Here is a 16,004-nt window from a genome sequence, read left to right as displayed (position 1 = left end):
TCATGAGGAAGGCAGTATATATAGCACACAGAAGACAAGCAGTGACTCTATGGCATTTTACTATGCTGATGGACAGTGACTATAATGGGGTATGTGGTGGGGACTTGATAATAGGGGGAAGGTAGTAACCACAATGTTGCTCATGTAAACCGTGAAGACTATATATCAATGATAAAATCAATCAATCAATCAAATGGCATAGATCATAAAAGACCTCAGGGGAAAAAAAGTGTGCTTTTTGAAATGCCTATAGCTATTGAGGACAATTTGAAGCCTTGATAAGTGATATTTAGTGCTTTAAATGAGGACTTAAAAAAAATCTCTCAAAACACTTGTAAGATCTTTATTCCAATTCTAAGTAAAACACAATTCAGCTTTAGGTAAGGGGCATTATGAAGTGTGGGGTTTTTGTTTTCTTTGAATAATTTATTTCTAGTTTCATACCTTTGTGCTCTGAGAAGCTGGTTGACACGTTTTTAACCTGAATTTACCGAGGGTCTTTTTGTGGCCTAGTATGTGATCTGTTCTGGAAAGTGTTCCATGTGCACTTGAGAAAGCTGTGTATCCTGCTGCTTTTGGGTGGAGTGTCCTTAGATGTGTGTTAGGTCCATCTGTTCTAATGTGTTCAGTGTCTGTGTCTCCTCACTTATTTTCTGTCTGGTTGATCTGTCCTTTGGAGTGAGTAGAGTGTTGAAATCTTCTAGAATGAATGCATTGCATTCAGTTTCCCCCTTTAATTGTTAGGAAAACCCAAATACGTGAAACAAATCTGTTGAGTGCATAGATATCTGTAGTGGTTATATCTTATTGTTGGACTGACCCCTTTATCATTACATAATGTCCTTCTTTGTCTCTTCTTTTTTTGTTTTTGAAGTCTATTTTTTCTGATACAAGTACTGCAACTCCTCCTTTTTTCTCCCTATTATTTTCATGAAATATCCTTTTCCATCCCTTCACTTTTAGTCCGTGTGTGTCTTTGGGTTCGAAGTGAGTCTCTTGTAGGCAGCATATAGATGGATCTTGCTTGTTTATCCATTCTGTAACTTTGTGTCTTTTGATTGGTGCAGTCAGTTAATTTACATTTAGGGTTATTATCAATAGATATGTACTTATTGCCACTGCAGGCTTTAGATTCATGGTTACCGAAGGTTCAAGGGCAGGTTCTTTACTATCTAACAGTCTAACTTAACTCGCTCATTACAGTAGTTCAAACACAATCTAAAGGTTTTTTTTCCCCCTTTTTCTTCCTCCTCCAGTCTGTTTATTTTAGGTGTCATATCCTGTATTCTTTGTGTATCCCTTGACTGACTTTTTGGGTAACTGATTTAATTTTGCATTTCCTTAGTAATTAATTGGTCTACTTCCTTTACTACAGTTTTATTTTCTCTTGTGACAGCTATTTAGCCTTTGGAGCAGTCCCTTTAAAATACTCTGTAGAGATTGTTTGTGGAAGGTAAATTCCCTCAAGTTTTTCTTATCTGAATATTGTTTAATGCCTGCTTCAAATTTAAGTGATAATCTTTCTGAGGAGATATTCTTGGTTGGAGGCCCTTGTTGCATTTCATTAAATATGTCATGCCACTCCTTTCTGGCATGTAAGTTTGCTGCGGAGAAGTCTGCTGATATCCTGATGGGCCTTCCTTTGTATGTGATCTTTTTTCTCTCTCTGGCTTCTTTTAATACCGTGTCCGTGTCCTTGATCTTTGCCATTTTAATTATTATATGGCTTGGTGGTGTCTTCCTAGGGTCCCTTGAGTTGGGAGATCTTTGCACTTGCATGGCTTGAGCGACTATTTCCTTCCCTAGACTGGGAAAGTTTTCAGTATTTCCTCAAAGCTGCATTTTCTTCCTTTTTCTCTTCTTCTTCTTTTGATACACCTGTAATGTGAATATTATTCCATTGGGATTGGTTGCAGAGTTGTCTTATTATTCTTTCATTCCTAGAACCTTTTTTCTCTCTGTGCCTCAACATCTTTTTATTCCTATTCTCTAATTCCTGTTCCATTGACCTTCTCTTCTAATCTGCTTTTAAATCCCTCTAGTGTGTTTCATTTCAGATACTGTATTTTTCATATTTCTCTCTCTTTTGAAGTTGTCCCTGAGATCTTGAATATTTTTCTGTAGCTCTATGAGCATGTTTATGATTTTTATTTTGAAATCTTTATCAAGAACATTGGTGACTTCAGTTTCACTGAGCCCTCTTTCTGGTGTTTGAGGTATCCTGGTTTGTACAAAATTCTTTTGCTGTTTCATAATTCTGATGATGACTATGGAACGATACCTTTGTGTACGTGGCACCCTCTAGTGCCCAGCTCTACTCTCTGGAGCTATCCAGCACCTGGAATGATGGTGGGGTCACAGGTACATAGTGATGGTGCCTGCCAGGAGGAAAAGCTCTTTTGGTAGCATGAAAATGCTACCTGGCTGAAGTGTCTGCATCCACTGCCAGATCCAGTAGGCCGAGAATTAAGGTAGGAACCTCTGTGTTATGCCCCTGTAGGTACCCTAGGTGGGGCTGCCCACGACGTGAGCTGGTGCAATGGTGGTGGCATCAGCTGTGCGGAGTCATGCCTGCTGGGAGGAATGAGTGGCAGGCTGCATATCACAGTGGGGGGCCTTAGCACTGCACTGCCAGCCAGGGGGATGGAGCATCTGATGGTCCTGAATGTTCCAAACTTGCTGGGCTGAGTTTGCTACTTTACCCTTTTCTTTAAGGTCTTTTCTTTTCCCCAGATGTAGGCAGTATGTTGCAGTCTTCTGGGTCACTCTTTTAGGATTAGTGGTATTTGCTGTATTATCATTACATGTGGTTTTGGGAGGTGGTTTCTGCCTCAGTTCTCTCACCGCCAGCCATCTTTTTCCCCTCCATCAGACAAGCACATTTTACATTTCTTTCAGATGATATAGTTTTTCCTCAAAATCTGTGCATATTCCTGTGACATCTTCAAAAGTAGAGCTTGAGTTGAAGTTAACCCATCCATAGATCCTAGAGGAGCAGCTATAGAGGATTCAATTTCAAATTTAGCAGCGTCTGGAAAGAAACAAAAAATTATACTCTTCATATAAAATACTTCAGAGTTAATGTATGTGAGTTAATAAAAACAAGTTGGGGCCTTTATGAGTGTTAAAAATGAAAAATATCTATACACAATTGCGGTACAAAATACAAGACTACTAGGAAATATAACTTGCCCATAGTTATACACAATTAATTCCGATTGTGGCTAAGTATCAGAGCTTCTGGTTTTCTTATTACAAGGTGGAACTATAGAAGATAAAGATGACACAGTTCACCGTGACAACCATATGCTGTAAATGGGAAAAACAGACCGACAGGAAGTTCCCACACAGTCAGGTATACCATGAGAGGTATAAAACAGGGTGCTATTAGAACACACAGAGGGGACATTCCAATTGATATTGCAGGAAAAGGGAAAGATGTGCCAGATAGAGGGAAGAAGCATCGGCAAAGAGCTAGAGGTGAGGAAGAACATATGTGGAACTGTTAAGTAGTCTAGTTCGGTGACATGCTAGAGCAAATGTGCAGAGTAGGGTAAGTAGCAAGAGATGAGACTGAAGGACTTGGCAAGCACCAAATTTGATTTGGGTGTTTTTATTCCTTGCTAAGGTATTTGTAATTTTTCCTGAGAGTAGAAAGATAAAACCAATGACCAAGTCAATGGCTAGAGATTTAAATGTCATCCTTCAAGTGACACTTAAAATTGCCTATTAGTAGGTGAGTCTTGGTTTTTTGACCTTAAATCACTATCAGAAACACGAGAAGCTGACAAAGCCCATGTGTTCTGAGAAGTGCAGGATGAGAGTTCTAAGGGAATAGCGGAAGTAAAAGAAAAGGTATAGCCAAAAACAAGAACAGACTGATGGATGTGTTGAGATTTTTAAAAATCTATGGAACATGCTGAATAAATGAGGAAGAAGCATATTCTTCACTATGAATGGCTGGGCCCTCACATTTTCTCATTAGATAAGAAACAAATATTTACATAATACCTATTATACGAACAATGGAAAGAGTTGCTATTTACTATTCAGAGTTTATTTCAGAAAGCAGTGACATCTAAATTTAATTAATAAATCTTGGCAACATACCTTCTTTTAGTGCTCTAGTTATATTTTTGTCAAATTCTTGCTCCATCTGAAATAAGTCAAATATTATTTGTAATTATTAAGTTAAGCAAGACATTATCATGTGAGTGACACATAGCTGATGAGATGCATGGCCTTTAACTAATAGTTTTAGAGACTAGACTTATCTTGGGGATTGCTTAAATAGAAAAATAATCACGTGAATAAAATAAATTCCTTAATTTTAGATAACATATCTGCAATGTTATTTTGATTAATCTGATAAAAAGTACAATATTGTTGTGTGTTAAATACATGATTTCAGAAAGGTGATATTTGATCTTACTATTAAGAAATTTAAACAATTCAAGTCATATTATACACTGACTGCATTACTTTGCAAGACTTAGAAAAACTATCCTGTATAAAAGCTTTATCAGTTTTTTTACTCTAATGAATTTTTCCTTCAAAAGGGCATTCTATTATTGTACTTTTAGATAAGGTATAATCTGTGCTATTAATTTTTCAGCACAGGATCTTAAATACATAAAATGAAGAAAGTGGGACTGTCATAACAATGTCATGTAAAAATTCCTGCAAAAAGTTAAGTGAAATCATTTTTCTATCTGTACTATGACTACAAAATCTCTCTCTACTGCATATGGACACAAAGATTTCAGAATATCTGCTTGAAGAAAGGAAAAATAGAGGCTAGAGCCAGTTTTCAAACTTAATTTCTGATTCATAACTTTCTAGAATTAGAAACAAGGCAAAAATTACTCAATTCTTTAATGACAATTTTGTTGCCTTTCTGGAAAGTAGGAGTTTTGATGCATTTTTTTCAATATGCAGCTTTTCACAAAATTTAAAATGTGTCAGTTTAGTTTCACTTACTGAATAGAGTTAACATTAGGTATCTCTTGAAAATGAGAAATTCAAAAACTTTAAAAAATAAAATTTCTTTCTCCTTTCTCAGAAGCACAAATAATTATGACTTTTAAATAGTGAGCACTAATCAGTTAAACAACCAGAATTTCAACAAACTAAGAACAAGAATTACATCTCAAATTTGAAACCCAGGGGGAAAAAGGATAGTATAACTAACCTTGGCAAAGAATGTGTCCATTTCCTTCTCTCTACGTTTGCTATTGATCTCTGCTAACCTCTCAGTAATCCTGTGGAGAGTGGTGAAAACAAATGCTTATTATTTCATTTTTCCCTAAGTGATACCTAAATGCCTTGCATTAAAAAAAGTTACTACAACAGTAAATTGAATTTCTTACAAAACAGTGTTTCAGCATTGAAAATCTGCTGAAGATCTATTGTATACAATTAAGTACATGTTTTTCTACTGTGACTCGTAACTAAGAGGTAATTCAAATTAGGGAAGGGAGAGAAACGGCTATTCATGATATAGACGGCTTACAAGTAAAACTTCCTGCCTTCTGGAATGGCTGTATTTACAAGATTCATGAGGAGACACTTAAACCTATTTAGTAAACCAGTTTAGAGATAAAAGATAAAGCATCCATCAAAGACATTTTCAAGCATTTGCTTTTACCACCCTTTATGTCTCACTCATTATCTCAGAGAAATTAGGCATTAGGCACTGAGGCATAATTGAGAGCAACAATCTCTAGGGGAGGAAAAAGGGTGTGGGTGACCAAAGAAGACTAAAATAGCTCTGGAGGCAGTTAGCATGTAACATTGTCACCAAGGTATCCATCCTTTCTGTTTTCCATGCACTCCCTCAGGCAGATCACAGTGTTGTCATTTTTTTTTTATTTTGGTATCATTAATCTACAATTACATGAGGAACATTATGTTTACTAGGAACCCCCTTCACCAAGTACCCCCCACAAACCCCATTACAGTCACTGTCCATCAGCATAGTAAGATGCTGTAGAAACACTACTTGTCTTCTCTGTGATGCACAGCCCTTCCTGTGCCTCCCCCCACATTATACATGCTAATCGTAATGCCCCCTTCCTTTTCCTGCTCCTTATATCCCTCCCTTCCCACCCATCCTCCCCAGTCCCTTTCCCTTGGTAACTGGTAGTCCATTCTTGGGTTCTGTGATTCTGTTGCTGTTTTTTACCTTCAGATTTTTTTTTTCGTTCTTTTACTCCACATATGAGTGAAATCATTTGGTACTTGTCTTTCTCCGCCTGGCTTATTTCTCTGAGCATAATACCCTCTAGCTCCATCCATGTTGCTGCAAATGGTAGTATTTGTTTTCTTCTTATGGCTGAATAATGTTCCATTGTGTATATATACCACATCTTCTTTATCCATTCATCTACTGATGGACAGTTAGGTTGTTTCCATTTCTTGGCTATTCTAAATAGTGCTGTGATAAACATAGGGGTGCATCTGTATTTTTCAAACTGGGCTAGTGTGTTCTTAGGGTAAATTCCTAGGAGTGGAATTCTTGGGTCAAATGGTATTTCTATTTTGAGCATTTTGAGGAACCTCCATACTGCTTTCCACAGTGGTTGAACTAATTTACATTCCCACCAGCAGTGTAGGAGGGTTCCCCTTTTCTCCACAACCTTGCCAACATTTGTTGTTGTTTGTCTTTTGGATGGTGGAGATCCTTACTGGTGTGAGGTGATATCTCCTTGTGGTTTTAATTTGCATTTCTCTGATGACTAGCGATGTGGAGTATCTTTCATGTGTCTGTTGGCCATCTGAACTTCTTCTTTGGAGAAGTGTCTGTTCAGCTCCTCTGCCCATTTTTTAATTGGATTATTTGCTTTTTGTTTGTAGAGGTGTGTGAGCTCTTTAGATATTCTGGATGTCAACTCTTTATCAGATCTGTCATATATGAACATATTCTCCCAAACTGTAGGAAGCCTTTTTGTTCTATTGATGGTGTCCTTTGCTGTACAGCAGCTTTTCAGCTTGATATAGTCCCACTTATTCATTTTTGCTTTAGTTTCCCTTGCCTGGGGAGATATGTTCATGAAGAAGTCGCTCATGTTTATATCCAAGCGATTTTTGCCTATGTTTTTTTCTAAGAGTTTTATGGTTTTGTGACTTACATTCAGGTCTGTGATCCATTTTGAATTTACTTTTGTGTATGCGGTTAGACAATGATCCAGTTTCATTCTCTTACATGTAGCTGTCCAGTTTTGCCAATACCAGCTGTTGAAGAGGCTGTCATTTTCCCATTGTAAGTCCATGGCTCCTTTATCGTATATATATACATATTTTTTGTAGATGATTATTTTTTATTGAAGGGTAGTTGACACACAGTATTACATTACATTAGTTTCAGGTGTACAACATAGTGATTCAACATTTATATACATGATAATTCTAGGTACCAGCTATCACCATACCAAGTTGTTACAATATTTTGACTATATTCCTTATGCTATACATTACATCCTGGTTACTTATTTGTTTTACAATTGGAAGTGTGTACTTTGTTTGTTTGTGAGGGCATCTCTCATATTTATTGATCAAATGGTTGTTAACAACAATAAAATTCTGTATAGGGGAGTCAATGCTCAATGCACAATCATTAATCCACCCCAAGCCTAATTTTCGTCAGTCTCCAATCTTCTGAGGCATAACAAACAAGTTCTTACATGGAGAACAAATTCTTACATAGTGAGTAAGTTACATGGTGAACAGTACAAGGGCAGTCATCACAGAAACTTTCGGTTTTGCTCATGCATTATGAACTATAAACAGTCAGTTCAAATATGAATACTCATTTGATTTTTATACTTGATTTATATGTGGATACCACATTTCTCTCTTTAGTAGTATTATTTTTAATAAAATGCTCAAGTGGTAGGTAGATACAAGATAAAGGTAGAAAACATAGTTTAGTGTTATAAGAGAGCAAATGTAGATGATCAGGTGTGTGCCTGTAGACTATGTGTTAATCCGAGCTAGACAAGGGCAATAAAACATCCACGTATGCAGAAGATTTCTCTCAGAACAGGGGGGGTGAGGTTCTAAGCCTCACCTCTGTTGATCTCCAATTTCTCACCTGATGGCCCCCCTGCGACTGTGCCTGTCTTAGGTTGTTCCTCCCTTGAGGAATCTTACCTGTTTCTGGCTAACCAGTCATCTTCCGGGGCTCCTTTATCGTATATTAATGGACCATATATGTTTGGGTTAATGTCTGGAGTTTCTGTTCTGTTCCACTGGTCTATGGCTCTGTACTTGCACCGTTACCAAATTGTATTGATTATGTGGCTTTGTAGTAGGTAGCGCTTGAAGTTGGGGAGTGAGATCCCTCCCACACTTTATTTTTCCTCCTCAGTATTGCTTTGGCCATTTGGTGTCTTAGGTGGTTCCATATGAATTTTAGAAATATTTGTTCCAGTTTGTTGAAGAATGCTGTTGGTATTTTGATAAGGATTACATTGAATCTATAGATTGCTTTGGGCAGGATGGCCATTTTGACACTATTAATTCTTCCTAGCCATGAGCATGGGTTGAGTTTACATTTTTTAGTGTCTTCTTTAATTTCTCATAAGAGTGCCTTGTAGTTTTCAGGATATAAGTCTTTTACTTCCTTGGTTAGGTTTATTCCTAGTATTTTATTCTTTTTGATGCTATTGTGAATGGAATTGTTTTCCTGATTTCTCTTTCGTTAGTTCATTATCAATGTATAGGAAAGCCACAGATTTCTGTGTATTAATTTTGTATCCTACAACTTTGCTGAATTCTGATATCAGTTCTAGTAGTTTTGGAGTGGAGTCCGTAGGGTTTTTTATGTATAGTATCATGTCATCTACAAATAGTGACAGCTTAAGTTCTTCTTTACCAATTTGGATTGGTTGTATTTCGTTGTTTTGTCTAACTGCCATGGCTAGGACCCCCAGTACTATGTTGGATAACAGTGGGGAGAGCGGGCATCCCTGTCTTGTTCCTGATCTCAGAGGAAAAGCTTTCAGCTTCTCGCTGTTCAGTATGATGTTGGCTGTGGGCTTATCATATATGGCCTTTATTATGTTGAGGTACTTGTCCTCTATACCCATTTTGCTGAGAGTTTTTATCATGAATGGATGTTGAATTCTGTTGAATGCTTTTGCAGCATCTATGGAGATAATCATGTGGTTTTTGTCCTTCTTTTTGTTTATGTGTTGTTTTTTTTGTTATGGATGATGTTTTTTGTTATGGATGATGTTGATGGATTTTCGAATGTTGTACCATCCTTGCATCCCTGGGATGAATCCCACTTGGTCATGGTGTATGATCCTCTTGATGTATTTCTGAATTCAATTTGCTAATATTTTGTTGAGTATTTTTGCATTTACATTCATCAGGGATATTGGTCTGTAATTTTCACTTTTGGTGGGGTCTTTGCCTGGTTTTGGTATTAGGGTGATGTTGGCTTCATAGAATGAGTTTGGGAGTATTCCCTCCTCCTCTTTTATTTTTTGGAAAACATTAAGGAGAATGGGTATTATGTCTTCTCTGTATGTCTGATAAAATTCCAAGGTAAATCCATCTGGCCCGGGGGTTTTGCCCTTGGGTAGTTTTCTGATTACCGCTTCAATTTCGTTGCTGGTAATTGGTTTGTTTAGATTTGGTGTTTCTTCCTTGGTCAGTCTTGGAAGGTTCTGTTTCTCTAAGAAGTTGTCCATTTCTCCTAGGTTTTCCAGCTTGTTCGCATATTGGTTTTCATAGTATTCTCTAATAATTCTTTGTATTTCTGTGGGCTCCGTCATGATTTTTCCTTTCTCGTTTCTGATTCTGTTGATGTGTGTTGATTCTCTTTTTCTCTTAATCAGTCTGGCAAGGGGCTTATCTATTTTGTTTATTTTCTTAGAGAATCAGCTCTTGGTTTCATTGATACTTTCTATTGTTTTATTCTTCTCAATTTTATTTATTTCTTCTCTTACCTTTATTATGTCCCTCCTTCTACTGACCTTAGGACTCATTTGTTCTTTTTTTTCCAATTTCAATAATTGTCACTTTATACGATTCATTTGGGATTGTTCTCTAAATATGCCTGGATTGCTATATACGTTCCTCTTAGAATTTATAATAGTTATATCCTCTTGTACTGACCCCTTTATTATTATGTAATGTCCTTCTTTATCTCTTACTTTGTTTTGAATTCTGTTTTGTCTGATACTAAAACTGCAACACCTGCTTTTTCTCCCTGTTGTTTGCATGAAATATCTTTTTCCATCCCTCTACTTTTAGTCTGTGCATGTCTTTGGGTTTGAGGTGAGTCTCTTGTAAGCAGCATATAGATGGGTCTTGTTTTTTTATTCATTCTATTACTCTGTGTCTTTTGATTGGTGCATTCAGTCCATTTACATTTAGGGGTGATTATTGAAATATATGTACTGATTGCCATTGCAGGCTTTAGATTTGTGGTTACCAAAGGTTCAAGGTTAGCTTCTTTACTATCTTACCGTCTAACTTAACTCGCTTATTGAGCTATTATAAACATTGTCTGATGTTTCGGTATTTCTTTACCTTCTTATTCCTTCTCCTTCATTCTTTATATGTTGGGTGTTTTATTCTGTGCTCTTTTGTGTTTCCTTTGATTGCTTTTGTGAGTAGTTGATTTTATTTATTGCCTTTAGTTAGTATGTGGTTCATCTGCTTTCTTTGCTGTGATTTTATTTTCTCTGGTGACATCTATTTAGCCATAGGAGTGCTCCCATCTAGAGCAGTCCCTCCAAAATACCCTATAGAGGTGGTTTGTGTGAGGCAAATTCCCTCAACTTTTGCTTGTCTGGGAATTGTTTAATTAATCCCTCCTTCATATTTAAATTATAATCTTGCTGGATACAGTATTCTTGGTTCAAGGCCCTTCTGTTTCATTGCATTAAATATACATGCCATTCTCTTCTGTCCTGTAAGGTTTCTGTTGAGGTCTGATGATAGCCTGATGGGTTTTCCTTTGTAGGTGACCTTTTTTCTCTCTCTGGCTACCTTTAATACTCTGTCCTTGTCCTTGATCTTTGCCATTTTAACGATTATGTGTCTTGGTGTTGTCCTTCTTGGGTCCCTTCTGTTGGGTGTTCTGTGGGCTTCTGTCATCTGAGAGACTATTACCTCCCCCAGTTTGGGTAAGTTTTCAGCAATTATTTCTTCAAAGACAGTTTCAATCTCTTTTTCTCTCTCTTCTTCTTCTGGTATCCTTCTAATGTGAATATTGTTCCATTTGTATTGGTCACACAGTTCTCTTCATAATCTTTCATTCCTGGAGATCCTTTTATCTCTCCCTGCATCAACTTCTCTGTGTTCCTGTTCTCTGATTCCTATTACATTAATGGCCTCTTGCACCTCATCCAGTCTGCTCTTAAGTCCTTCCAGAGATTGTTTTATTTCTGTATTCTCCCTCCCAACTTTATCCATTAGCTCCTGAACATTTCTCTGTAGCTCCATCAGCATGCTTATGACCTTTATTTTGAATTCTTTTTTAGAAAGATTGGTTAAATCTATGTCCCCAGGTTCCCTCTCGGGGGATGTCAGAGTTATTCTTGTCTGGATCAAATTCTTCTGTCTTTTCATGGCGATAGAGGTAGTCTTGGGCATTTGGTGTATGTTAGTTGGGAGAACAAAGTCCCTGCTGGCTTGCTGTTCGCCTTCCTTTCCTGCGAAAACAACAACCCCTAGCAGCTTGTGCTGGGCAGTTGCGCACAGACGGTGCCTCTGAGTCTTCCCGATAGCTGCGGAGTAGGCTCTGGGCAGTTGCTGTGCATCTGGCCTCTCCCAAGCTGCTCACTGCCACGGCAGGGCTGCGCCGGAGGGGGAATGGATGGGAGGCTGTTGATCTCTGTGAGGGGCCTTAGAGCTGTGCTGCCTTACAGGGTGTAGGGTGCCCAGAGTTCTCTGGGGTTCCCAGCTGCTGAGTTGAGTGTGCCAGGATCCTTCCATCCAGCTGTGAGGCCCCTGTCCCTTTAAGACTTTGAAAAAGCACTCGCTTTTCTTTTGTGCAACGGGCACCGTTTGCGGGGACCTGCTCACAGATTTTACTCTTCCGTTTCCCTAATTTCCAGCACACTAGGCACTATGTGTCTGCGTTCCTGGTGTGGATGACTAGGGCTGGGTATTTAGCAGTCCTGGGCTCGCACTCCCTTCTCACTGCGACTCCTTTTCTCCCACAGGGGAGCTGGGTTGTGGGGGTGCTTGGGTCCCACTGGGCCGCGGCTTGTATCTTACCCTCTCCGTGTGATGCTGAGATCTCAAAAATGTAGATGCAGCCTGGCTGTTGTATCTTCTGGTCTTTTAGAAATAGTTGTATTTGTTTTTATTTTTAAAAATATGTATGGTTTTGGGAGGAGATTTCTGCTGTCCTACTCACGCCGTCATCTTGGCTCCACCCCCACAGTGTTATTTTTAACCACTTTGTGAATTATAGTGGTGTTCATCCCTATGTCAGTCTTTATTTCAGATGGATGCCTTTATGTAGAGTAGAAAAATTATGATAGTTCATTCCATGAAGCCCTCTAGTGATAACACCAAAGATTACAATCAGGAAAAAAAAACTTCCATGCAGCGGATGTGCTAATGTGAGGAAAATGGAAGTTACTATTGTCAGGATCTTCACCACAACCTAAACTGGTCGATTTAATTGGCCTGCTGCTAGGCTACTGCTTCCACACCCATAGGCAATAAGCTATTAGTGGCTGAATCATTATATAAAGAACGCTTCCCAGAGGCAGAGGTGTGGATTACGGACCTGCAGACTGTTGGGTGCATGTGATTCTAGTGCCCAACTATTGATGGGAGAATAGAGCCAGGTAGAAACCTTTTAACCCCAGGAACGTTCCCGTGTCATTTCTCCATCTCACTGAATCCGTCATGAACTTTCCTGGGCAGGCAAGACAGCTGAGTAGTAGTACTTGGCCCTTTGAGTTTAAGATGTAATCTTCCAAAAAATAGTTAAACTCATTAATATTTCTATTTAGTGGAATTCTTTAGGAAGTCATTTTATAATAATATCACTGTCTAAGTTACAAAGCTTCAAAAACAATGAGCTTCAAGACTAGTAGATCAGGTTAACTAAGAAAATATTAAAAGGAAAAAATAAAGTCCTTTAAAACCAAAAAGTGGAGAGGGGTACAAAAACTCTTGGAGGAACATTTTAAATGTAAGTTCATTTACAAACATCATTTTCCAGAATATACTATCCAGTTAGCTTTCATTCCTACTAATCTTATAAACCTGGCTCCATAGAAATAATGCTTTAGAGGCAAACTAATGAGCTTAATTTATTTTCTATGATTCTGTTTTGACTTACCTGTCTAGTTGATTTGCCAGTGACAGGCTGGTATTTACTTCTTCTCGGTGTAATTGTTTATATTTCTCCAATTCAGCTCTAATGGAATCTTCTTGAGAAATTTTTTTGGAGAGTTGAAACTCAAGATCTTTAATTCTGAGTTCCACTTGCATTCTAAATGAAGAATTATCCATCTCTCTCCACTGCTGTAATCTCTTTTGCAATTCATCCTTTAAAACAAATTAAAAGAATGCGTTTTTTAAGTAAGTATAATCTGAATAATTAGAGCATATTTGTTTCCCTTAGTTTTGACTCAGTGTTTCAGAAAGCAATTTTAAATGTGAAAAAAAGACTTGAAGTTTAATATATTTACCTTAATCTCATTTGAATTAAATCTGCATTATAAAAATTAGGTTGAGTCATTCTTATTTTAATACTCATATAATCTGACATTTCAAAGAATAACAATCTATAGTTAAAATATTTCAACAATATAATCCAAGAATATGGTATACTTTTTAAATCACAATTTCCTTTTCCTCTTGTCAACCAGTCTTGAAAATTCTAAATGATTGTCTAATGAGAATGATTCTGAAAGATGGATTTTGTGATAATGATGGAAACTGAAATATTTAGGAAAAACACATGCTACCATCCTTCCAGAAATCTATGAAACCAACTGGCATAAAAGTAGAGGAAACCGAGAAAAATGTATACATCAAAAATGTAATCTGCAGGGAGATGAAATAAGGCACATTACAGATTAATAAATTAACCTGTAAAAACCAATCGACTTCTTTTAATTTTTCTACTGTTTTCTGTCTTACTCTTTCTTCAGTGTCCCGTCTGTACTGTTCCATCTTATTGTGTTCCACTGAAATCCTTGCCAGATGAGTTTTAAGGTTTCTGACTTCTGAAGATGAAACTTCCAGTTTTCTTGAAAGATTAACAACCTACATGAACAAAGTAAGTGAGTTTGGTAATGAACGTAGACTGAGAATGGCCCAAGTCAAAGTCAGTATCAATTAAAATAAATTAAGTTATAATAAAATGTTACCCATACCATAGTAGAGTCTTAGAACACTGAACCTTGAATTACTCAGAAATTCAAGAACAAAATTAAAATCACCAGGAGTCAAAGTAATACACCCTTTGCTGCCATTTTTGCCATTACAACATTTGCACTTGGTTTTATGTTCTTATATTTTTATATTATTGTCCCATGTTGTTTCTCCATAAAGTTATTATATGTCACCTCTCAGTAGGAAAGGTCCCCCATGCTAACAGTTCATAATTAAAAAAAAGTTTCAGAACTATCACATTGAGTTATTTAGCCCTAAATTAATGAGTCCCAAAATAAGACTCTAATGATCTATAAATATGTATTTTAATGCCATAAGCCTTTTTCTCAACTACAAATCTTTTATGCTAATTCAAATCAGTTTCCAAGGAAAGGATTGTCACAGTTAAGGAGATTTCATATCTCCCAATATGGAATTTTAGTGAGATGATCCATACATTTTTTTGAATAATACCACAACTCCATAGTGCTATCTTGATATCTTTTGTTTCTTACCACCAAATAAGAAAACATAATTAACAAAAAGAAAACCTGTTGTAATTTCAGCGATACTGAGCTGGGAAGAACTACTTTTGTTTAGATACAGTGATTATTTGGTAAGACAAGGTGAGTGGATGTGGTTTTTACAAATTCTTACAAATTTTACATTTCCTGTGAAATTCCCTCCCCTTTCATGTGTGTGGCCTTACTACCTGGTTTCTAGTGAAGAGCATATGGTGGAACTGCTGTGTGAACCTTAGGCTTGGTTAGAAAGTTTAAATACAGTTTCCATCTGATATTCTCTCTCTAGGGAGGCTCACCCAAGGAGCCCAGCCACCTTGCTGTGAAGCACCCCAGGGCACCTACTGAATCCTCACAGAGATGTGCCAACTGAGACTGATGTAGCTTCCGTGCCAGCCAAAAGCTGACTTCAACTGCCAAACAAGTGCATGCGGCACCTTTAGGTGATTCTAGTCCCCAGTGGTGTATCATCCCAGCTGATGCCAAGTGGAGAAGAAAGAAGCTCGCCTAGCTGAGCCTTGACTAAACTGTAGATTTGTGAACAAAATAAGTACTGTTTTGAGCCACTAGGTTTTGAGGTGGTTCATCATGCAGCAATAAATAACTGGCACAGATACTGATATTAAAAATGGGGTGCTGCCATTAAAAAAAAAAAAACCACTGAAACACATAAAGAGTGCCTTTGAACAGGGCGATAGGCAGAACCTGAAAGGAGGTGGAGAAGAGTCAGAATGAAAACCAGCAGGGCCTCCGGGAGCCTGTTAGTGGAAGCCTGACGGCCCCTGAAGGGGCTGACAGCAAGGGCTTCTAGGCAGGGAAAGACAGTGACACTGGAACCTGGAGGAAAGGGGATTCTTGCTCCAAAGCAGCTGAAAGTAAAGATCAATGAGCAAGATAAGCTGAAGAATTTTACACATAAAGGAATTAGGGATTACTAGGGTCAGATATCTGTTTCCCAATTACAGCCTTTCCACATGTCTAATTGCCAAATAATTCTAAAAGAAATGACTTCTGAACTAAGACCAAATCCAGGGTGCTGCCAGGAGAAAACACAGCCTAAGGTTGCAGCCAAGACTGCAAAATCCTTTGTTAGGATCTCAGAAAGATTTATGGTGGTGCCTCAAA

The 16,004-nt window shown here is 37.7% G+C and overlaps 1 protein-coding gene across 1 annotated transcript in view; it reads right to left on the bottom strand.

The window, feature by feature from the left end:
• Positions 1–329: 329 nt before the first annotated feature.
• LOC118910074 (ankyrin repeat domain-containing protein 18B-like) overlaps positions 330–16,004 on the bottom strand; it is a 76,104-nt gene continuing 60,429 nt past the window's right edge. The window contains exons 14-18 of the mRNA XM_057499332.1: positions 14,074–14,250; positions 13,319–13,527; positions 5,192–5,261; positions 4,111–4,156; positions 330–3,031 (exon numbers count right to left, since the gene is read on the bottom strand). Coding sequence (XP_057355315.1) covers positions 2,895–3,031; positions 4,111–4,156; positions 5,192–5,261; positions 13,319–13,527; positions 14,074–14,250 — 639 coding nt within the window. The 3' untranslated portion in view covers positions 330–2,894. The remainder of the gene's footprint in view (positions 3,032–4,110; positions 4,157–5,191; positions 5,262–13,318; positions 13,528–14,073; positions 14,251–16,004) is intronic.

Source organism: Manis pentadactyla, chromosome 3 (assembly GCF_030020395.1).
Source record: "Manis pentadactyla isolate mManPen7 chromosome 3, mManPen7.hap1, whole genome shotgun sequence".
Lineage (NCBI taxonomy): Eukaryota > Metazoa > Chordata > Mammalia > Pholidota > Manidae > Manis > Manis pentadactyla.
Note: the sequence above shows the minus strand (reverse complement) of the source record. Positions and strands in the feature narration are given on the sequence as shown.